This window comes from Electrona antarctica, assembly GCF_951216825.1.
Source record: "Electrona antarctica genome assembly, chromosome: 3".
Classification (NCBI taxonomy): Eukaryota; Metazoa; Chordata; class Actinopteri; order Myctophiformes; family Myctophidae; genus Electrona; species Electrona antarctica.
Window position 1 is genome coordinate 50265605 of NC_136808.1, and position 23869 is coordinate 50289473.

At 44.0% G+C, this 23869-nt stretch overlaps 2 protein-coding genes across 3 annotated transcripts; one reads left to right on the forward strand and one right to left on the reverse strand.

Moving 5' to 3' along the window:
* Positions 1-3837: 3837 nt before the first annotated feature.
* On the reverse strand, positions 3838-18152 carry pex16 (peroxisomal biogenesis factor 16). 2 transcript variants are annotated; one of them, XM_079497066.1, is made up of 11 exons: positions 17839-18152; positions 16040-16075; positions 15627-15703; positions 14576-14709; positions 14025-14125; positions 13420-13503; positions 11234-11386; positions 10507-10579; positions 9512-9631; positions 5704-5768; positions 3838-4573 (listed from the first exon to the last, which is right to left on the reverse strand). In XM_079497066.1, exons 1-11 carry the CDS (start codon positions 17963-17965, stop codon positions 4515-4517), a joined length of 1029 nt encoding a protein of 342 aa, XP_079353192.1. In that variant the 5' UTR covers positions 17966-18152; the 3' UTR covers positions 3838-4514. The 2 variants fall into 2 exon arrangements, with proteins under 2 accessions (XP_079353192.1, XP_079353191.1); XM_079497065.1 differs by having other exon boundaries at positions 13420-13506.
* A 424-nt stretch (positions 18153-18576) lies between these two features.
* On the forward strand, positions 18577-20253 carry LOC306919844 (polypyrimidine tract-binding protein 1-like; the record flags this gene model as incomplete). The annotated part of the gene is made up of 1 exon (XM_079496394.1): positions 18577-20253. One exon carries the CDS (start codon positions 18577-18579, stop codon positions 20251-20253), a length of 1677 nt encoding a protein of 558 aa, XP_079352520.1.
* Positions 20254-23869: the final 3616 nt, after the last annotated feature.

Below are 23869 nucleotides of genomic sequence, written 5' to 3' on the forward strand. Positions count from 1 at the left end.
ATTGTGAGCGTGTACGTCTGCTGTTCTGAGAATACATTCATTAGGGTTGAGACGGTATATCCTGGACTGGAGAAATGTCAATGTAACCCAAGTAACACTTGGAAAGAACAAGGGCATAAGAACACAACCTCTGCATGTCTATAAATGCTGTCCGACTGCACAGTCACTGCAGTATGAAATGTTAACAAGAACTTTGATGTATCCTGATTCCTGTCCATCTTACCCAGACAATGCTTATCAGTAGATCAGGGGTGGGCAACTTTGACGATGGAGAGGGCCACTATATTTCCACACACACTCCCTAGGGCCATATATTACTGTCGTAGCAAAAATAGCCCATCTACAAGCTCAAAACGCGTCGCAGCGCGACGCGTTTTGAGCTTGTAGATAGGCAATTTTTGCTATATTCTAATTGAAATCTTGAATTTTTGCTATTTTTGAATTGGAATCCTGAAATTTCACATTATGTAATTTCAAATGCCTTTAATTATACTTGTGTTGAAGCAATGAGCTACTAATTTAGACTGAAGTAAATAAAGCGGGTCATGTTTGCATGTTGTGGAATTGTAACAGCTGAAACCAATAATATATCAGTATTCTGACATTAACCTGAGGGCCACATTAAGTGAAGGTGGGAGCCGCATGTGGCCCCCCGCCAGTTGCCCACCCCTGCAGTAGATGTTGAATTAAAGTTTCAAAATGATGTAGGCCTAGTACTGCATAGATGAGGATCAAGTGGGGACTGATTGAAAATGGCTGTCTTCATAGAGCTCTCTGAAGGCAGATGCATAGGCCAGGGGTTCTCAACGTTTTTGGCCGGGGACCCCCGGAAATGCTTTGGCAATGTCTCGGGACCCCCGACCCCCAATATAAATTGACTGTTACCATAACCTTAATAATAGACAATACACCATAAATAAATACTGAAACCAGATATAATCATTAGGGAAGGTGTATGCATGTACTATGTGTACTATACTGTATGTAAACTCTTCATTTCCATTTTACAGCCATTCAGTTGCAAAAAAAAATATTTGGGGACCCCCCAAAACAATTTGGCGACCCCCCGAGGGGTCGCGACCCACGGGTTGAGAACCCCTGGCATAGGCTATCGTTTCTGATGGGTGGAAACCTTGTATGTCCAAATAAATGGATCCAATCATGTATTTATAAAACCCCCAGACACCACTTTCACTTCCAAAAGTATTTAAATGTAGCAAATAGTTGTGAGCTTTTTTTTTTCTTTTTTTGCGCCCATTATGTTGTAATTGAAGTTGAAATAATGGATATACAAGGTTTCTGCCAAACGGTGAGGATATAGTCTAGAGTTGATGCAAAAGCAGACATGGATGTGTTTTTTTTTTTACCAGCTGCTGTGTAACGGCTGCCTGGTCTCTAGGCAACCACACCTTTTGCCTCTAGCTGACCTCTCAGCCATGGGATATAACGCAGCAGCTGGTAATTAATTGATGTCATCAATTCTTGTTTCTATTGATTTAGCTCATTAAGCACACAAAAAAAACAAGCCCTTTTCTGTTGCATTCCAGGGAGAATTGAAACGTGGCACAGTAGATTGATGTAGTGCTTCTCAAAGTGAAAGACTATTAAGGTTCCATTTGTACACTCAGAGTTATGTGGGTCCTTGAAGTGAGTTTGAGAACCAATGGATTAGGTGTTCAGCTCTGCTGTACAGGATCATCTGAAATAACATGGAATATTGTGGAAAATGTCATACGCCATATAGCGGTATGCTGAAATGAATTAAAGGTTAACCCATTTAGGCCTGACCTCGAAAAAAAAATCTAAATCCTCCAGTTTTCTGAAATAAATATTGTCACGATTTTTCAAAAATAGCAGACCTACAAACTCGAGTGGCGCGCTATGAGCTTGTAGATCTGCTATTTTTCAATAGCTAAATTACAACAATGTTTAAAACACAAAGGGGTTCCCGCCCAAAATGGGTTAAATATTTCAATTCATGCAATGAATCTTGAATATATGAAAGTTTCCCTGTTAATTATTACGGGAAAACAGTATTCTAAAAACAGTTAGATGGTCCTGTATGTTAACGTTGCCTGGCTGAGCCTGCCCCGCCCCACTGATAAAGATACTGAACACAATGGATGGAACATTCAACTATTTATTTGTAGGATACAAAAAGAAACGTATTGGGTATGTTAATAAACACTGAAACTCAATGCGTGCCTTTGTCTTCATTGTGGCCCGGCTAGAATAAGTTATATTGGTTATCGTATGAGGATTATCATTTTAATTATGCCTAGTGTCTGCAGATTGTTTATATTCAATGAATATGAATCAATTAACACTGTCATAAAACACTGAAAAGATCACAACGTAAATTTACATTAGTGCTTAATTGCTGGATTAGCCTTGACGCAGGTAATGTGTCAAGTGATAATTTAAATGTTATATAAGTTAAAAATACAATTTCAAAAGGCATTCATTTTTGCAACTGCATTCACAATTAAATATTGAATGTGGTCAACACAGAGTACACCTTTGACATTTCTTCAATAATGTTCTTCCTCAAACTCATCGGCTGGCAAAACAATGTATATCCACAGCACATTTTGAAAACTCGTAAAACAAAAAATCCATAGACCATATTGGAAAAATAGAACCGTTATAGGCAAATGGTTGACAGTTGTGTGAAAGAAAATGTACATTCATACTGAGACAGTTGTCCTACATTCATACTGAGACAGTATTCTGGCTGCTGGATCCTCAAAGCTTTAGGCTAGTTTCACATTTGGTACAATTCTACCGGCCAGCCAGATGGGTGGGCCGTGAACACTGGAGAAACACTGCACTGTTGTTCACACACTAATCAAAACATCTGGCCAGTGGACCCAGGTCTCCATAAGAGTCCCTGCGCTTGTTTGAATCCACATCGGGAAGAAACCACTTAACTACAAAATGTTCATTTTTCGAAAACAAAGCAATACTACCTCATCAAAGTTGGTGTTGTGACTTTATATATTAATTTGTCAATTACTTGCATGAGAGGTGAACAAGTTAGCTGTTTGGGCAGACAGTTTGAGGGTCCAATGGGCAGACAGTTTGAGGGTCCAATGGGCAGACAGTTTGAGGGTCCAATGGAGTCCCAAGCACTTTTTAGTTTTAATATTCATTGGTTCAATATTTTCGAAGCAACACACACGACGTAAAGGATCAATAGCACTGATGTATGAAAAAAATGTAGTTGGGCGGTTTCCTCCCGACAGCAATCAACGAGCGGACGTCTGGATACTACAAACATCTGTACTGTCTTTATTAATTGAACCGCTCCTCAGGGCTCTATGCTAGTGTTTTTCATTGTTTTGAAGGGCGCTAGCCCCTCCAACATCTGCCTTTCACTCGTGACGTCATGTGGCAGCCAAGTCTATGGACTCTTAATGTTTGTTATTGTGTTATTATTGTATATAAATCAAGATGTATCACATTCACAAGATGTATTTATATTGGCCACATGACGTCACGGTCTCACGCCATTACATCAGTATCCTAAACAAACATTAAAAGTTTATAGACTTGGCTGCCATTAGATTACGTGAAGTGCTCTAAACAAACATTAAAAGTTTATAGACTTGGCTGCCATTAGATTACGTGAAGTGCTCTAAACAAACATTAAAAGTTTATAGACTTGGCTGCCATTAGATTACGTGAAGTGCTCTAAACAAACATTAAAAGTTTATAGATTTGGCTGCCATTAGATTACGTGAAGTGTTCTAAACAAACATTAAAAGTCCATAGACTCGGCTGCCATCGGACATAATCTCAAAAGACAGGCATCGGAGGGGCTAGTGCCTCTCAAAAAAAAGTCAGATAAAAGATTTACTGTGGACACACACACACACACACACACACACACACAATCAAAACGGTAACAAAAAAACACATGCCTAAATTACAGGAATCAAATATTACTCCAATTATAAGAAATGAAATATTACATTTTCTTTTGTCTTTTTAACACATTATTACACTGTTTCTCAAAGTAAGGTCTGGGGACCACGAGGGGTAACTCTGAGAGTGTACAAATAGGACCGCATGGACCCGTACGACTACGGGTCCATTTGGTTCCATTTGGTCCATAATGTTATCATAGCGTTATTTCCACTACGGATCAGAAAGCCAAAAATGGTATTGGTCCCACAAGCTACATGTGTGAACACTGAGGATTTTACAGTGTACGCACTGAGGGTCGCAGAGATTACAAAATGTATCAGATGGGAGGTCTGTGGTCTTAATGCGCATCAAACGGGGGTCCTCGAAATGAAAAGTCTTCAGAATCACCTGGTGAAGTATCCATCAGAGGCATACAGTCTCCACATCATGGATTGTCTGCCACTTGCCAGTCATTTGTTGCCAGAACAGTGACATGTTGTCTGGCGGCCTCCCCTGTGGTTCAAATTAAACCAGCGTGTGACCCACTCCCCCCACCTGGTGGCCACAGCAGAGAACTGACAGGAGCCGCTTCACATCCCAGACGTTTAACCCCAGTTGTAGAAGTAGATCTTCTGCCAGACAGGGAGGTAGTCCATCAGAGGCCCTGAAGCAGACACAAAGAAAAGGATCCTTTAACCCAGCGGTTCCCAAAAATGCTGTCTTCCCGTGACCTGTGTAGATCTGCTATTTTCACTACTTATGACATTTTTTTTTAAATAATAATTCAAAACAAAATGTAGGAAACGAAAAATTAAAATGGGTTTGCGACACACGGACGCGTCCTGACCCACTGTTTGGGAAACAGAGCTTTAACCCATTGGTTCTCAAAGTGGGGTCCGGGGATCCCCAGGGGACATTCGCCAGAAATAGCTGATCTACAAGCTCACAACACCGATTTGTAACACAGATATGTTTCCCAAAACATCTATTATAAAATTACATTCAGGATAACTCAATCTTGACATAAATGTCATTATTGCATTGAGTGGAAAGTACCTGTACTTCACCATTATTTTCAATCTGGTTTCAACAGTGCTGAATGGACTTTTGAAGGCAGGCCTCTGTCTTAAGAGGGTCTTAAGAGGGTCTTAAGACCCTCCGCCTTAAGGTCTTAAGAAGACGGTGTGTGACAGACCCTCCACCCTGAGACGGTGGGTTTGAAACACAGTTTCTGATTGGCTGGGCTGTAATGGTTGGTCTAAGGAGGTCCATCATCGGTTAATTGGCTCTCTTTGCATGCTACTAATGTGAACATTACCCTGTCATTTGTTGACTAGGGCAGTGGGCGGGGTCAAGGAGTCCTTGAGGGGTTCCCCACAGAATGTTGAAACCAATCATTTTAACTTTATCCAGACTTTATATGTTGGCTATTTAAAAGAAAATCAGATATACAAGCTCACAGCATGTCACTTCGTGCCTTATCTGCTATGTTTGAACATTTAAAAACAGTGAATGGTTTAAGTACTCAATTACTTTCCACCACTGCGTCTATACTAGAAGTGTATGATATACTTGTTTAACCCATTTAGACCTGACCTCAAAATGTAAAAGAAATCTTCTAAATCCTCCAGTTTTCTGAAATAATTATTTTCACGATTTTTCAAAAATAGCAGACCTACAAGCTCGTACGAGCTTGTAGGTCTGCTATTTTTCAATAGCAAAATTATTACAATGTTTAAAACACCAAAAGGGGTTCCCGCCCAAGATGGGTTAATAGAAGTGATTGTTACTTACGTGCCATCAGTCCTACACCTGGTACATTATCAGCCAGCAGTCTGAGTAGGAAGAGGATCTTTGTCCTGGGTAAAAAACAAAAACAAATAATGTGTTGAAAGGGGAGCGTAGGAGGTAGTACAGCAGAGTATCTTACATCTTACTCAGAGTATCTGTCGTAGAAAGGGGAGCGTAGGAGGTAGTACAGTATCTTACTCAGAGTATCTGTCGTAGAAAGGGGAGCGTAGGAGGTAGTACAGCAGAGTATCTTACTCAGAGTATCTGTCGTAGAAAGGGGAGCGTAGGAGGTAGTACAGCAGAGTATCTTACTCAGAGTATCTGTCGTAGAAAGGGGAGCGTAGGAGGTAATACAGCAGAGTATCTTACTCAGAGTATCTGTCGTAGAAAGGGGAGCATAGGAGGTAGTACAGTATCTTACTCAGAGTATCTGTCGTAGAAAGGGGAGCGTAGGAGGTAGTACAGGAGAGTATCTTACTCAGAGTATCTGTCGTAGAAAGGGGAGCGTAGGAGGTAATACAGGAGAGTATCTTACTCAGTATCTGTCGTAGAAAGGGGAACGTAGGAGGTAATACAGGAGAGTATCTTACTCAGTATCTGTCGTAGAAAGGGGAACGTAGGAGGTAATACAGGAGAGTATCTTACTCAGAGTATCTGTCGTAGAAAGGGGAACGTAGGAGGTAGTACAGCAGAGTATCTTACTCAGAGTATCTGTCGTAGAAAGGGGAGCGTAGGAGGTAGTACAGCAGAGTATCTTACTCAAGAGTATCTGTCGTAGAAAGGGGAGCGTAGGAGGTAGTACAGTATCTTACTCAGAGTATCTGTCGTAGAAAGGGGAGCATAGGAGGTAATACAGGAGAGTATCTTACTCAGAGTATCTGTCGTAGAAAGGGGAGCGTAGGAGGTAGTACAGTATCTTACTCAGAGTATCTGTCGTAGAAAGGGGAGCGTAGGAGGTAGTACAGTATCTTACTCAGAGTATCTGTCGTAGAAAGGGGAGCGTAGGAGGTAATACAGGAGAGTATCTTACTCAGAGTATCTGTCGTAGAAAGGGGAGCGTAGGAGGTAATACAGGAGAGTATCTTACTCAGAGTATCTGTCGTAGAAAGGGGAGCGTAGGAGGTAGTACAGCAGAGTATCTTACTCAGAGTATCTGTCGTAGAAAGGGGAGCGTAGGAGGTAGTACAGTATCTTACTCAGAGTATCTGTCGTAGAAAGGGGAGCATAGGAGGTAGTACAGTATCTTACTCAGAGTATCTGTCGTAGAAAGGGGAGCGTAGGAGGTAGTACAGTATCTTACTCAGAGTATCTGTCGTAGAAAGGGGAGCGTAGGAGGTAATACAGCAGAGTATCTTACTCAGAGTATCTGTCGTAGAAAGGGGAGCGTAGGAGGTAGTACAGTATCTTACTCAGAGTATCTGTCGTAGAAAGGGGAGCGTAGGAGGTAGTACAGTATCTTACTCAGAGTATCTGTCGTAGAAAGGGGAGCGTAGGAGGTAATACAGCAGAGTATCTTACTCAGAGTATCTGTCGTAGAAAGGGGAGCGTAGGAGGTAGTACAGTATCTTACTCAGAGTATCTGTCGTAGAAAGGGGAGCGTAGGAGGTAGTACAGTATCTTACTCAGAGTATCTGTCGTAGAAAGGGGAGCGTAGGAGGTAGTACAGGAGAGTATCTTACTCAGAGTATCTGTCGTAGAAAGGGGAGCGTAGGAGGTAATACAGGAGAGTATCTTACTCAGTATCTGTCGTAGAAAGGGGAGCGTAGGAGGTAATACAGGAGAGTATCTTACTCAGAGTATCTGTCGTAGAAAGGGGAGCGTAGGAGGTAGTACAGCAGAGTATCTTACTCAGAGTATCTGTCGTAGAAAGGGGAGCGTAGGAGGTAGTACAGCAGAGTATCTTACTCAGAGTATCTGTCGTAGAAAGGGGAGCGTAGGAGGTAGTACAGCAGAGTATCTTACTCAGAGTATCTGTCGTAGAAAGGGGAGCGTAGGAGGTAGTACAGTATCTTACTCAGAGTATCTGTCGTAGAAAGGGGAGCGTAGGAGGTAGTACAGCAGAGTATCTTACTCAGAGTATCTGTCGTAGAAAGGGGAGCGTAGGAGGTAGTACAGTATCTTACTCAGAGTATCTGTCGTAGAAAGGGGAGCATAGGAGGTAATACAGGAGAGTATCTTACTCAGAGTATCTGTCGTAGAAAGGGGAGCGTAGGAGGTAATACAGGAGAGTATCTTACTCAGAGTATCTGTCGTAGAAAGGGGAGCGTAGGAGGTAATACAGGAGAGTATCTTACTCAGAGTATCTGTCGTAGAAAGGGGAGCATAGGAGGTAATACAGGAGAGTATCTTACTCAGAGTATCTGTCGTAGAAAGGGGAGCGTAGGAGGTAATACAGGAGAGTATCTTACTCAGAGTATCTGTCGTAGAAAGGGGAGCGTAGGAGGTAATACAGTATCTTACTCAGAGTATCTGTCGTAGAAAGGGGAGCGTAGGAGGTAATACAGCAGAAAGAGTATCTTACTCAGAGTATCTGTCGTAGAAAGGGGAGCGTAGGAGGTAGTACAGCAGAAAGAGTATCTTACTCAGAGTATCTGTCGTAGAAAGGGGAGCGTAGGAGGTAGTACAGTATCTTACTCAGAGTATCTGTCGTAGAAAGGGGAGCGTAGGAGGTAGTACAGTATCTTACTCAGAGTATCTGTCGTAGAAAGGGGAGCGTAGGAGGTAGTACAGGAGAGTATCTTACTCAGAGTATCTGTCGTAGAAAGGGGAGCGTAGGAGGTAGTACAGGAGAGTATCTTACTCAGAGTATCTGTCGTAGAAAGGGGAGCGTAGGAGGTAGTACAGGAGAGTATCTTACTCAGAGTATCTGTCGTAGAAAGGGGAGCGTAGGAGGTAATACAGGAGAGTATCTTACTCAGAGTATCTGTCGTAGAAAGGGGAGCGTAGGAGGTAGTACAGGAGAGTATCTTACTCAGAGTATCTGTCGTAGAAAGGGGAGCGTAGGAGGTAATACAGGAGAGTATCTTACTCAGAGTATCTGTCGTAGAAAGGGGAGCGTAGGAGGTAATACAGGAGAGTATCTTACTCAGAGTATCTGTCGTAGAAAGGGGAGCGTAGGAGGTAATACAGGAGAGTATCTTACTCAGAGTATCTGTCGTAGAAAGGGGAGCGTAGGAGGTAGTACAGTATCTTACTCAGAGTATCTGTCGTAGAAAGGGGAGCGTAGGAGGTAGTACAGTATCTTACTCAGAGTATCTGTCGTAGAAAGGGGAGCGTAGGAGGTAATACAGGAGAGTATCTTACTCAGAGTATCTGTCGTAGAAAGGGGAGCGTAGGAGGTAATACAGGAGAGTATCTTACTCAGAGTATCTGTCGTAGAAAGGGGAGCGTAGGAGGTAATACAGCAGAGTATCTTACTCAGAGTATCTGTCGTAGAAAGGGGAGCGTAGGAGGTAATACAGCAGAGTATCTTACTCAGAGTATCTGTCGTAGAAAGGGGAGCGTAGGAGGTAATACAGGAGAGTATCTTACTCAGAGTATCTGTCGTAGAAAGGGGAGCGTAGGAGGTAGTACAGGAGAGTATCTTACTCAGAGTATCTGTCGTAGAAAGGGGAGCGTAGGAGGTAGTACAGCAGAGTATCTTACTCAGAGTATCTGTCGTAGAAAGGGGAGCGTAGGAGGTAGTACAGCAGAGTATCTTACTCAGAGTATCTGTCGTAGAAAGGGGAGCGTAGGAGGTAGTACAGCAGAGTATCTTACTCAGAGTATCTGTCGTAGAAAGGGGAGCGTAGGAGGTAGTACAGTATCTTACTCAGAGTATCTGTCGTAGAAAGGGGAGCGTAGGAGGTAGTACAGCAGCAGGAATGTTCTCCTTCTCATCTCACTGCGTTCCCAGCGGTTGATGAACTTGGTTTCACTGAGCAAAGCAAAACTGGAACAAAACAAACCATTAAGAGGTCAACGTCACCTACAGCAGCTCAGATTTCGGGAGGTGTAGTTCCAGACTCTATAGCATTTGGAGATTGTGGAATAATTGTCTGGCTACGCGAGACTTTCCACGGCAGTGTTCATTATGTCGACAAAAACTATGACGACTACCTTTTCACACGGACAAAAATGAAACAATTTTGTCAGCAAATAGAAACTAGACTAAAATGTTAAGGAGGGACTAGTTTAGAAGATATCCAGTAGAACTAAAAGACAAGTCATTTTATGTTTAGTTGTTGCACTCTGAAAATAGCAGATCTACAAGCTCACAACGTGTCACACTGCAAAGCATTGTGAGTTTGTACATTGGCTATTTTCAGCATGCAACCAAGTGTAAAATCAGGCATGCGACGCCATCAAGGCCTGTTGACTAAATTCAGTCGACTAAATCAACTGTAGATTTAGTCGACTAAAATCTAACAAAGCATAGCTCTGTGCAGGCTTTACAATTTACAATTTAGGCATTTAGCAGACGCTCTTAATCCAGAGCGACTTACATTAGGCAAGAACAAGTATGGGAATACATCACATATATAAAATGCATTTATGAAGAAACATGCGTAAGCTAAGAACGTAACTAGAACATATCTATATAATGACACTATACATATTAAATATACATATATACTATACTATGCTATACATATGTACTATGATGTGCTATGACTACATACAATGCAATTATTGTGCTGTCGACATGACATGCTATAAGTCTGTTTCAAATGCTATCTAAGTCTAGATAGTTTGCTATTAGTTTGTTTTACCCCCTCATTATTCTAGTGATAAAGTAATATAATGAGAATAACATGACATGTTTACCTGGAAAGGTCCATGACACCAGACACCAGCCAGGGCTTCCATGAGCGTTTTCCACAAAGTGCCAGGCACAGTACTGCATGCATACTTTACATTCAGTGAAAATACAAGACATGTGGACTAGAGGGCTTCTAAAAGGGAGTGCCGTGGCACCCTAGGGTACCCTGACGCAAGTCTAGGGTGCCTCACAATACTTTATCAATGTTGTCACTTCAGTTTAACAACTTTAGGCCCTCGATACTTTGGCTCTGTACTTAATAATAATAATAATAAACTTTATTTATAAAGCACTTTTTAAAACAATGTTACAAAGTGCTTTCCAATACAGGATATAATTCAGTGGAGTAGAATAAAACAACAACAATAAACAATATTAACACAAGTAAACGGGTGAACACAAAATAAAACGATCAATAATTCAAGTAAAATCATGAACAAGTGGGTTTTTAGCTGTGATTTAAAATAACTAAGTAGGGTGATGTGTCTTAGGGCCTCTGGTAGGGCATTCCACTTGGTCCACTTCCACTTGGTCTGCTCCTTTCCCCCCCCCCAACTACCCCCCAAACTCAAGCTCAGAGCACGATGCGTTGTGAGCTTGCAGATTGGTAATTTTTCGACTAATTGAATACAGATGCTAGGGTTCAAGTGGCTAGCTATGTGAAAAGAAAAAAGATCCTATCATTTGTAGTAACTAACTCTGTTGAAGACCCATGCTTTATGTGAAGGATACAGTGTGCAAGCGGTCGTCCAATGTATACCGACTCAGCGATGGTCTCGTAGAGGCTCAGATATGTGGTCGTTCCGTTGAGCTCATCTTTGAAGCTGCTGTCCCTCTTGCTGTCCTGACCGGGCGCTGCCCACAGTCTGGCCTGCAGCGTGGAGCCTGTTAACACAATAAAAACGGGAAAGCATCCGTGTCATTTATTTTAGCAATCATTTGTTTACAAACATCGAAACTGGACAGGTCCCCGTTTAATGTAATCAATTCCCAATAGATCCCCAGACCTGTTTGGGAGTTCAGTTCATTCAACCTCCTCGTGTGTTGACTGGTGAGACGCGCCCTAGCAAGACATATATAATACTTCATTGTGCAACGGTACAGCACGCCAAGGCGAGAGTAGCTGACATACAAGCTCACGACTGCATTGCGGGTGCAACCGCTGTGGAATGAACTCCCCATTGCAAATAGAACTGCACTCACTCTCTATCTATCTATCTTACACTGTGATCTGAAAACTCACCTCTTCAGGCTCCATCTTAGCCAGCGACAGCCTACGCGTAGCACTTGCCAAAACACTTGCCTTGACGAGGCTTATGCAAAGGCTAAAATGTAATTTAGACAACATGTTATGTAGACAGATGCCAGGCGTGCCAGCATTGTTGACATGGCATCCTATAGAGCGTCGCAGTCCCGCCCCCTACCATGGACCAGGAAATGATTCTCCATTCATTTTCCTCATAGACATTTCAGAAAGTATTTATTTAAAGACGTTTACGCAAAAAGCCAACTCGAGTCGTGACAAATCATGACAACAAACACAATTTTTTGGGCCGAACAAATAATTAGAAAGAAGAAAAAACGGCAGGTTACAACACTTTTTTTGTTGTTTTTTTAATAATGTTTTTTAATTATTTGTTTGGTCCAAAATATTGTTTGTGTTGTCATGAGTTGTCACGACTCGAGTTGGCTTTGCGTAACCGTCTTTAAATAAATACTTTTTGAAATGTCTATGGGAAAAATGCATTGGGATTCATTTCCTGGTCCATGGTAGGGGGCGGGACTGCGACGCTCTATAGTGTACAGCTATTGATTTTTATTACATTTTTTCTACAGTTACTTATGGGTTCTTGGTTTACCTGTGATCCTAGATGACTATTTCATGCAATTGATGTATTACCATGTCCTTGCTTACTGTAAATCACTCTGGACTAAGATGGTCTGCTAAATGCCTAAATTGTGAATGATGTGTCAACTCTCCATCTATCAACACCAGTAGATGTATGAATGCTGCCTCACCAGCAGTGCCCAGATGCCTCATGACTCACCAGCAGTGCCCAGATGCCTCATGACTCACCAGCAGTGCCCAGATGCCTCATGACTCACCAGACGTGCCCAGATGCCTCATGACTCACCAGCAGTGCCCAGATGCCTCATGACTCACCAGACGTGCCCAGATGCCTCATGACTCACCAGACGTGGCCAGATGCCTCATGACTCACCAGCAGTGCCCAGATGCCTCATGACTCACCAGACGTGCCCAGATGCCTCATGACTCACCAGCAGTGCCCAGATGCCTCATGACTCACCAGACGTGCCCAGATGCCTCATGACTCACCAGACGTGCCCAGATGCCTCATGACTCACCAGACGTGCCCAGATGCCTCATGACTCACCAGACGTGCCCAGATGCCTCATGACTCACCAGACGTGCCCAGATGCCTCATGACTCACCAGACGTGCCCAGATGCCTCATGACTCACCAGACGTGCCCAGATGCCTCATGACTCACCAGACGTGCCCAGATGCCTCATGACTCACCAGACGTGCCCAGATGCCTCATGACTCACCAGACGTGCCCAGATGCCTCATGCCTCACCAGACGTGCCCAGATGCCTCATGACTCACCAGACGTGCCCAGATGCCTCATGACTCACCAGCAGTGCCCAGATGCCTCATGACTCACCAGCAGTGCCCAGATGCCTCATGACTCACCAGACGTGCCCAGATGCCTCATGACTCACCAGACGTGCCCAGATGCCTCATGACTCACCAGACGTGCCCAGATGCCTCATGACTCACCAGCAGTGCCCAGATGCCTCATGACTCACCAGACGTGCCCAGATGCCTCATGACTCACCAGACGTGCCCAGATGCCTCATGACTCACCAGACGTGCCCAGATGCCTCATGACTCACCAGACGTGCCCAGATGCCTCATGACTCGTCCAGAACGGTGGCCCACAAAGCATGGCTCAGTCTGCACGTCTTCATGGCTGTCATCATCTGAAACATGGACACAAGCACAGAAAGAGCATTATCTGGAGTGCAACAGAGCCCAGACAATATGTCACTTATTTGTTTTGAAAATACCACATAGGACCATCTTAGATTGCGGCATCCTATATTAAAATTGGCTTAATCAGTCGGTTGGTATTGTGACTTTATATATTGTCAAGATACTTGCATGTTTCATTATATTAGATTAGATTAGATCATATATAAATGTGATTATAATGCATTATAGACCCAACCTTAACCCATTTTGACCCGAGATCAGATTCTAAAAATGTCTTCTACATCCTGACAGTTTTCTGAAAAAGCCATGTTTCTATGTCAGTCGTTCTTAAATTTTTCGAAAATAGCAGACCTACAAGCTCGTAGGTCTGCTTGTAGATCTGCTATTTATCAATAGCTAAAGCATAACATAATGCTAACACCAAAAGGGGTTCCCGCCCAAAATGGGTTAAGTACGTTTCATACAATACAAGTGTTTGGTATTTGTGTTCCTTCTGAGTACTGACCTCCATTAGAAAAATCTGCCTCCCTGTCCAGCGGGATTATGGGAGGAGACGTTTGGATGCCAGATTTGTACCATAGAAGAAGAACGAAGCGCAAAATTGTTCTAGGAAAGAATATGGACAGAAAATGTATTTAAAACAGAGCGTGACACTCACAACATGCAACCAAGCATAAAAGGACTCGTTAGTTCTTCTGGATCTCTTGTCCACTAATCCCTCCCTAACGTTTTAGTCTAGTTTCTGACAAAATTGTCAATATACTGTAGTCATAGTTCTAGTGATCGTAGCTATTAGTAGGTAGTATTAGTCGATTAAGCAATATTACACGAGATGGTGTGCTTTACTGTGATTATTGGTCAGGAACGAGAAGCTGAGAGTGCCGATAATCTAGGTCAGTGATTCTCAACCTGTGTGTGTGTGTGTGTGTGTGTGTGTGTGTGTGTGTGTGTGTGTGTGTGTGTGTGTGTGTGTGTGTGTGTGTGTGTGTGTTATTAGCCATAATTGTGCTCTTATTCATATGAGAATGTCCTTGTTATGGAGGAAAGAAGCCATACTTTGCCAATTGGATGAGTCCGATGACCAGCCAGCGTCCAGCCTCGCCCCACAGCTTGGTGGAACCCATCTCTAGGAACACCTCCACGTACTCCAGCACCGACAGCCATGTGAGCAGCCTCTGCTGAGAGAGAGACTGGAACAAAACAGAAAGAGCATGCTGTACATTTGATAGTGGAATTTAATGTTAATGCCCCTGACCACCTTAGGAGTAGAGTAGGCGGCTTTCACTTCCGGTTCATGGACCAGGGGTCATTTGTTCTCCTTGAGGCTGAAGTTTACCACCATAGATTTTAAAAAATATAGATGCCTCATTGGCCGCTGCAGTTTGTTGAAGAGACCTGTCTCCAACGGAAGGAGGAAGTCAAGTCCTCTGATTGGCCTACCGAACAACCCCTTCCACTTGTTTCTTCCACTATGCTTCGCAAGGAATCTCGGGAAAGCTTGCCAATGCAATCACGCATCGCCATCGCCTCCATATTGCCTTCCGTTGAGATACAGACGCCCCAGAGCCGGAAGAGGCTCTGGGGCTATGTCTATGTTTACCACAGTGTTTAGGTCATGTTCTGTGTCTGCGTGGATCAGCGCGAGTGAGTACACATTATGGAGTTGTGAGCTTCGCGCACCAGAGAAAGTACACGGCAGAGAGAGGTATATTAATTTGGTGTCGGATTCAGACTTATTATGCTTTATCAGGATCAGGCTGGACTTTTGGCCCCGCGCAGGGATATAATGAGCGAGATCCGCACCGTAATTACCCTAATTAAAGTTACATTTTTTTTTTTTTTTTTACATTGTCCAAATAAACAAAGTCTGATTTAAATTCCAAATCGTTTATGGCACAGGCCTACGTGGTTCTGTTACTTGAAATAGTGACAAACGCTCATAGACTCCAGTGCATTAATTCCATAACATTCGGATTCAAGGCTTTGTCACTATTCGCCTTAATCACCTATAGAAGTCTATGTAGAAGAGTGGACTGGCCCGAGAAAGTGAGCGGAGGTGATGCAACTCTCTAAAAGAAGGCTCTGGGTTAAGCCAATGTTCACTCACCATAGCCAGGGAGCATCTGAGCTTTTTGCGCAGAATGCCATCATTAAACAGCACCAGAAGGTTGGAGGCAGAGAACACTGTAAAGAAACGCAAGAGGAAAACTGTCAAAAACAAGCCTGATGCCACTAAACAAGCCCAATAACAAACGGAACTGCCACCAGAATACTGCTATTTCTCTATAGGAGGGCATAGCAGTGGTGGCATTTTCTGGTTCCATCGTTCTTTTCTGGTTCCAATGTAGTTAAATTATTATACTTAATGATACTTACTTAATGCACACAAACACACACACACACACACACACACACACACACACACACACACACACACACACACACACACACACACACACACACACACACACACACACACACACAACCCCCCCCCCCCCCAAAGGTGTACCGTGTACTTACCCAATTCTGAAAGCTCGTGGGAGTCTGCAAATCGACCTGCAAAATAAGATGACATTATTGTACATTGCATATAAACGTCATGTGATATACATTATACAGTAAAGGCAGCTAAAACAACTTTTTGCTGTTAGTCATAGTTGACTCTTGATAGTTCAATTGCTCTTTTTAATGAAAATAAGTACAGTACAGCCCAAGGCTAAAGAGTTAACAGTCCAATCTTGCGGCATTCTAATTTGTAGCTCTGTGTACTCGCACAATAAAGAATTACTGTGACTTACTTATTGGATAATATGAAAACGTTTCATATAGTTTTCATATCCATTTGAACGTTGGACAGATGTGACCCCCCACACACACACACACACACCAACCACAACACACGTCAATGTGTTTGTTGTTGTTGCCTTCTAACCCATTTAGGCCTGATGTCGAAATAAAAAAAACGTTCGCTCTGAAAGAATATATATTCAAAGATTTGTGCCGCATTTTTACGATTTTTAAAAAATAGCAGACCTACAAGCTCATAGCGCGCCACTCGGTGGCACGCTATGAGCTATTTTTCAATAGCTAAAGTATAACATAATGCTTAGTTAAAACACCAAATGGGGTTCCCGTCCAGAATGGGCTAAATCAGTAAACAGTTTTATGAAAAGACCAGTGGTGTCATGCTGGTAGAACGCAGTACCACGTCGTGGTGCCAGTAATCTTTTTGACGTGCACTCGCAGGGACGGAACGGAACGGTGCACGACACGTGCGTGCACGCTAGAACGCGTCCCCCTAGATTCAAGAGAAGTCACCGCCAAGACGCACCAAGTACCCAGTGGTCTAGGTTTACTGGCGCCCACCTCCACCTATTTTCACACCGTGTCAAGTAGCCTACCGTGCCGAATTCAAATGGTGACTGTGTGCGCACGACGCACGTAGCCTATACGGTAAGCATGCACACTTGACTTACAGCAGTGTGGACTGCTATGGCTCCAGTAGGCTATACTGCTGCTGTGTGGTGTTCTCCTCCATCAAAGAACAGTTACAGATTCATTCGTCCAAAGCAAACTTTTTAGTTTCGCTAGTGTGCAGTAAAGATGTTTGTCTGACCATTTTAAGTCTACTTTTGTGTTTTGTTTGTGTGTCTAAAACTCATACACTATTTAACAATAGCTTAGGCTTAGGCTATGCAGCTGTTATGTGTGCATGCCGCGATGCGATGCACGTGACGTGGTACCAGTAAAGAAAATCACCATGACACCACTGGAAAAGACCTAAAGAAGTTGTACAGATGTCCATGCAGACCATGCTGTATTGATGTTGGTACCATAGGAGAAATAACAGGCAAACATTGATCAAAATAACAATTCTACATTCTCTAATTGTGAAGACGTATTGTAATGCAGATGTTTAACAATAATTTAACTCTTGAGAGTGTAACATGAAACCAAATGGTCTATGTTCTATACAGCAATGATTACTATCACACTATAGAGCTATAACACGGTTACTGAACAAACTATCACAATAATATAGAGCTAACTTGTTAACTAACCAATATCACCTTTCAAAATGTCAAACGTATTTTCCATTTTTTTATACTTTTTACTCCACTGTCTGCAACACAATTATTTAACTTGAGTTACTACTAGTTAGTTACTTTGTATATTTTGATTATTACAAAATATACCACTTTGGCTATTTGAAAATAGCCGATCTACAAGCTCACACACTGCGACATGTTATAGTACACACTACACAATGATAGCTTGTGTGAACACACACACACTGTTGTCCTTGTAGTTGAGCTCACCTGCTATGAGGTAAGACAGAGTTCGGACGGTGCTCTCTAGGTGAGCTGTGGCTCCAGGATTCTTCCTCACAAACTCACTGTAGCGCTCATACAACCGACTCACTTTATCCATGTACACTTTGGACATTTTAACGGAACTACGGAACGAGCGCACATCGGCTTCTTGTAGTTTAATGGGATGTTTTTTAAGACTTCAATTGTGAAAGTTTTAATTCGGAATGTCTTCAGGGCGCAGCGCGGAGCTTGGACTCGCGGAAGCCATAAAACAAAACATCCGGTGTGTTGTTGTCCTGCAGTGAAATGTTTCCCGAAGACCCGCGTGTCAAATTCAACCACAGTTCCGGGTTTGGTTTATTTGATGTTTATTTATTTATTGTTTTGTTTGGCCAGTGGCAGCTTCAACGTTGGATAGCCTTACCGGGGGCTTGATGTTACTAGGTGTGCAGTTTGTGAACAAAGACAGGACGTCATCAATATGATATCGGTCTTTTCCAAATATGGAGTCGGGGACATACATATACATCATATTTTGGCAAGTATTTGAGGGACATAAATATGTAACATATATATACAGGTGAACTACATCCTGACACACTACAAACGCACACAGGTAGGTGAGGATTCTCAACACTGTTACCCTAACACTGCACCATACAGTCGCTGGATATAAGACAGTTTCAGTTTCAGTCTTATCTTAATACAAATACAGGTCTGGAGACCTGCAGTTTGCATTGTGCAATGGATGGCACTGATCCATACCTGCTGGGATCGAGCCACATCCCGACATCCCATGACAGATCGGCTGGCACCAAGAGGGGATCCGATGAACTGTTTTCTTCCTGCTTAACCAACGGACCCTATATTGTGAGCTCGCCCAACGGCAACGACTGTAAAAAGAAATTCAAAGGAGGCATCCGGAGCCCCTGCATTCCGTCGCGCGTCGTCCACATCCGCAAGCTGCCTGGCGACGTCCACGAAGCCGAAATCATTGGGCTTGGCCTGCCCTTTGGCAAGGTCACCAATCTGCTGATGCTGAAGGGAAAGAACCAGGCATTCCTGGAGCTGGTCAACGTGGAGTGTGCACAGACCATGGTGAGCTACTGCTCCTCTGTCATCCCCGTCATCAGGAACCAGCCCGTCCACGTGCAGTACTCCATCCACAAGCGTCTCCAGACCGATGACAACTCCCCCGGTCAGGCGCGAGCCCAGGCAGAGCTGCAGGCGGTCAATGCGCTGCAGGGCGGATGGAAGGGAGTGGTGCCGACGGAGCCAGGAAGCATGTGGGAAGCCAACTCGTGGAACCAGAGCCCTGTCCTGAGAGTCATTGTGGAGAACCTCCTCTACCCCGTCACCCTGGATGTACTACATCGGATCATGTCCGGGTTCGGCACCGTACTGAAGATTGTCACCTTCACCAAGAACAACCAGTTCCAGGCTCTGGTGCAGTACGCCGACAGAATGGCGGCCCAGAGCGCCAAACTGTCCCTGGATGGCCAGCACATTTGCAATCAGCTGATCAGAATCAGCTTCTCCAAGCTCACCAGCCTCAACGTCAAGTTCAACAACGACAAGAGCAGAGACTACACCCGGGCGGACCTGCCCACGTTCGAGTCCCAGTCCTCCTTGGACCAACACCACCAGGCCATGGCGGCTGCCGCTGCCTTCGTTTCTCCGGGGATCTTCTCAGCATCTCCTTACGGCGGAGCTCATGCCTTTCCCCCGACATTCACCTTCCAGCAGGCAGCAGGTCTGCCAATGCCTTGTATCCCTGGCACCTTGGCATCTCTGGGCGTCAGCCATGGTAGCATGGCAGCCGCCGGGGGTCACCACGTGCTACTGGTCAGCAACTTGAACCCAGAGCGCATTACACCACACTGCCTATTCATTCTGTTCGGCGTATATGGCGATGTGACAAGAGTCAAGATCCTGTTCAACAAAAATGAGAATGCTCTGATCCAAATGTCGGACGACACACAGGCACAACTAGCTATGAGTCACCTGAATGCGCAGTGGCTCCACGGCAGGGCCATGCGTGTGACCTTGTCCAAGCACAGCGCAGTGCAGCTGCCCAGGGAGGGTCAAGATGACCAGGGTCTCACCAAGGACTACAGAAACTCAACACTGCACCGCTTCAAAAAGCCAGACTCCAAGAACTACGCCAACATCTTCCCTCCCTCCGCCACACTCCACCTCTCCAACATCCCGTCGTCAGTGACGGAGGATAAACTCAGAGCGATGTTTGCTAGCTCAGGAGCCACAGTCAGGGCCTTCAGGTTCTTTCCGAAGGACCGCAAGATGGCCTTGATCCAGATGGGCTCGGTGGAAGAGGCCATCCAGTCACTGATCGAGTTCCACAACCACAACCTGGGAGAGAACCACTGTCTCCGAGTCTCCTTCTCCAAGTCCATCATTTAATGTGAAGTCCTCCCAAGCAGCGGCCGAGAAAACAAACTGAAATTCAGCCCAGGTCTCCCTCCTGTCACTTCCTTGCTCTCACTGAGACCCGGATTACAGCAGATAACACCTGCTACACCCTGCGGCAGGACCCTATACCCAGCCCTCAGGTCAAGTTGGTTACTTATTTCCTCCAAGTGGAGTTCCTGTGTTTCTAATCGTTGTCATAGTTCTACTTCCACATATGAATTCCATGCTATCCTATACACAACGTGTCCCTCTTTCCATCATTGTGATAAATCGTCCCCCAAATGCACATGGGTAATTCTTGGAAGAGCTAGATTCTCTTGCCAGCTTCTTTCTGGAATATGGCATCCCTACAACATTACACTGGATGACTTCAACCAAGATGCAGAGCCATGTTGTTAGTATCATGTCTTCATTTGACCTCTCCCTATCTCCTAATAGAGCTGGTGATGTACTGAACCTAGTGTTCTCTAAGGCCTGCTCTCCCTCTAATCTCTGGTGCCCTATCTCAGACCACCACTTCAATAGCCTTCACCTCTCCACTCTCACACCTAATCCATACCAACCTTTAATCGGTCACCACTCGACAAAACCTGAGTTCTCTAAACCCCTGCTCTCTAGCTGTCCTCTCTTGTGTCCCCTGACTCCCCCCTGTCTGCCAGGTTATCTGAAACCCTCTCAGAGCTGAGCGATCAGATGACCTCACTCCTCTCTGCCTTCTCCATCTCATTGTCCACTGCTGGTTCATTTCACTGCCTCCAACCCACGGAAGCTATTTTCTATCCTCCCTTCTTAAACTCCCCCAAACCCAATTGCTCTCTGCTGAAGCTTTCATCACATATACTTTGGTAAGGTTGACGACATCACAAGCTCTTTCTCATGTTCTAATTGGTTTAATAACTCACCCACTGCTAACCCCAATGTCATGCCTGTTATTCTTCTCTCTGTCTCTCAAGTTCAAGTGGGGCACATACCAAGCATGTGAGGACAGAAGTTCAGCAGCGACTATCAGTCTCTCCAAGAAGTTCGGAGTGAGCCCCTGCATCCTCAGGCTGTTTTACAACAGCGCCATCGAACATAAATGGTTAATGGTGCATTTATATAGCCAAAGGGCTTGACATAGATTGTGCATTACATTCACCCATTAACACACATTCATACACTAATGGCGGAGGAAACGATGCAAGGCACCAACCTGCACATCAGGAGCAATTAGGGGTTCCAAGTCTTGCTCAAGGATACTTCGACACTAACTCTGGGGGATCGAATATAAACCTTGCGGTTCCATACCGGCTGCTCTACCGGCACCTCTACCCCTGGGCCACTGCCTCCCCAGTGTGTCCTGTCAGGCTGTGTCACCATGTATGGGAACTGCACTGCACTGCCAACAAATGGGAAAGCCTATGCAGTGGGTGGTACGAGCGGTCAAGCGTATCGTGGGAAGTGAGCTTCCCTCCCTTCAAGACGAGGGGTGGTGAAGGACGTTCACCACTCTTGACACCGTTACTTCCACCACGGCCACTGGCCAGGCAAGCTCTACCCTCTTTTAAAGAGCCAGACCACCAGATGTCTGAACATCTTCCACCCGGCTACCGTCAGCCTGAACACCGCCTATCTCCAGGCTTGCCAAATTGGAGCACTTTCCTTAATCAGACAGCTTTTCCTTATTTGGATACCTTCCTTTTTGTGGATTTATTTTGATTTTTGATTTATTTTTTGTTCCTATTCCCAGCTTTCCGGGTTTGTATGAACACAAACACTGGCTGATGATTGGCTGATCACCCCATATAGCGATGATTTGATTGGCTGAGCAAAGTACATATTGAGGATAAAAGTGAGGCGCCAAAAGTGATTGGCCGGAATTACATTTGTGATGATTTGATTGGCTGAGCACAGAATGTGATGTATGATGATGTTGATGTATGATGATAAGAGCGCCCATCAGTTCACACTGGTGTGATTTATTTTTCTTCTTTTTTTGAGGGGCGCTTGTATACATCTTTTTGTCCTTAACTCGTGTCACATTTGCCATTGACAATGAAAGGAAAATGTACGTCATATGTAGACGAGCAAATCCTCTATTTTGTCCTAACACAAACATTAAATGCCATTGACAATGAATGGTTAATGTATGTCATATGTGGACGAGCAAATCGGCTTTTCTAAACACAGTGCAACTGTTTTAATTCTGATGAGTTTTTTTAAACATTAAAAGAAAATGAAGGAGTATGTTAATTTTGTATTGGATGATGTATGACGACAAGAGCGCCACTCACTTCACATGGGTGTGATTTTTTCCCCCACCTCATGTGGACTATGTTACCTGCAGGGAAGCCTGTGCTCCATCTGTTAATGGTCTAGTGCTGCACCATACTGTATATATATACTTCTATTTTTGTTTTACCTTAACTTTTGTCTTGTAGGCCTACATACCTGCATAATTCCGATTTATGAATAATTATTTCATAATTATTTAATAATACCACTGATATAAATTTGGCAAGATAACATATACTATAGTAACTGTCGTGCAAAAGTACCAAATGTAAAAATAGCGAAAATGTATTTCGTCACTTTTCACTTTTCAAGTGATGAGTGAAAAGTGATGACTTTTCACTCATCACTTTGACGTTGCGGAAGTCGTCGTTAGTCGAGGATGGAGTTCGCTGTCTCTCCACATACCACTGTTATTAATATACTCGGCAGGGGTGCCCACACTTTTGACTTGAGAGCTACTTTCAAAATGACTGGCTCAACAAGATCTACCCATGCTCCCACAAATATTATACCATTGCTGATTTTTTTTTACCTGAGGTGGCTTTGGAATAGCGGCACTACTGTGTTAGGCTACATATAGGCTATGATGTGGGTCTGTCTGCATGGTGACATGAAAGAGTCTGAAAATCCTGCTGCTGTTCTATGATGAGGGTCATGGTGACATGATTAGGCCTTGTTTTTCTGGACACATGGGTGTGTTCTGTAGTGTGAGACACTAGTACTAGCTAGTGGACTTCTAATGTGTCATAGACTAGTACATTGTAATACGGGCGGCGGTGGCTCAGGGGTAGAGTGCCTGGATGGTAACCGTAAGGTTGCCAGTTCGAACCCGGGCTCCTGCAGAGTTACTGTCGAAGTGTCCTTGAGCAAGACACTGAATCCCTAATTGCTCCCGATGTGCTAGTTGGTGCCTTGCATGGTTTCCGCTGCCATCGGTGTATGTATGTGTGTGTGAATGGGTGAATGTAATGCACAATCTCTGTAAAGTGCCTTGGATAAAGGCGCTATATAAATGCACCATTTACCATTTACCATTTACATATTCTGAAGAAAACCTGGAGACTTGACATTCAGTAACTGGGTGCTATTCAATGAAAATAAGAACATTATAATAGTGTGTAAAACAAAATAAAACGAAATATTCTTAAGTTTTAGCTGATGCATGAGACTTATTGACTGATCACAATGCATTTCCAATGGGAGTCACGTGGTTTGACACAACATTTGTGTTGTATGAGGGGGAGGGGGGCAGTCGAAACACAGTCGAAAGCCGTACAACACAAATGTTGTGTCAAACCATGTGACTTCCATTGGAAATGCATTGGGGCAAGAT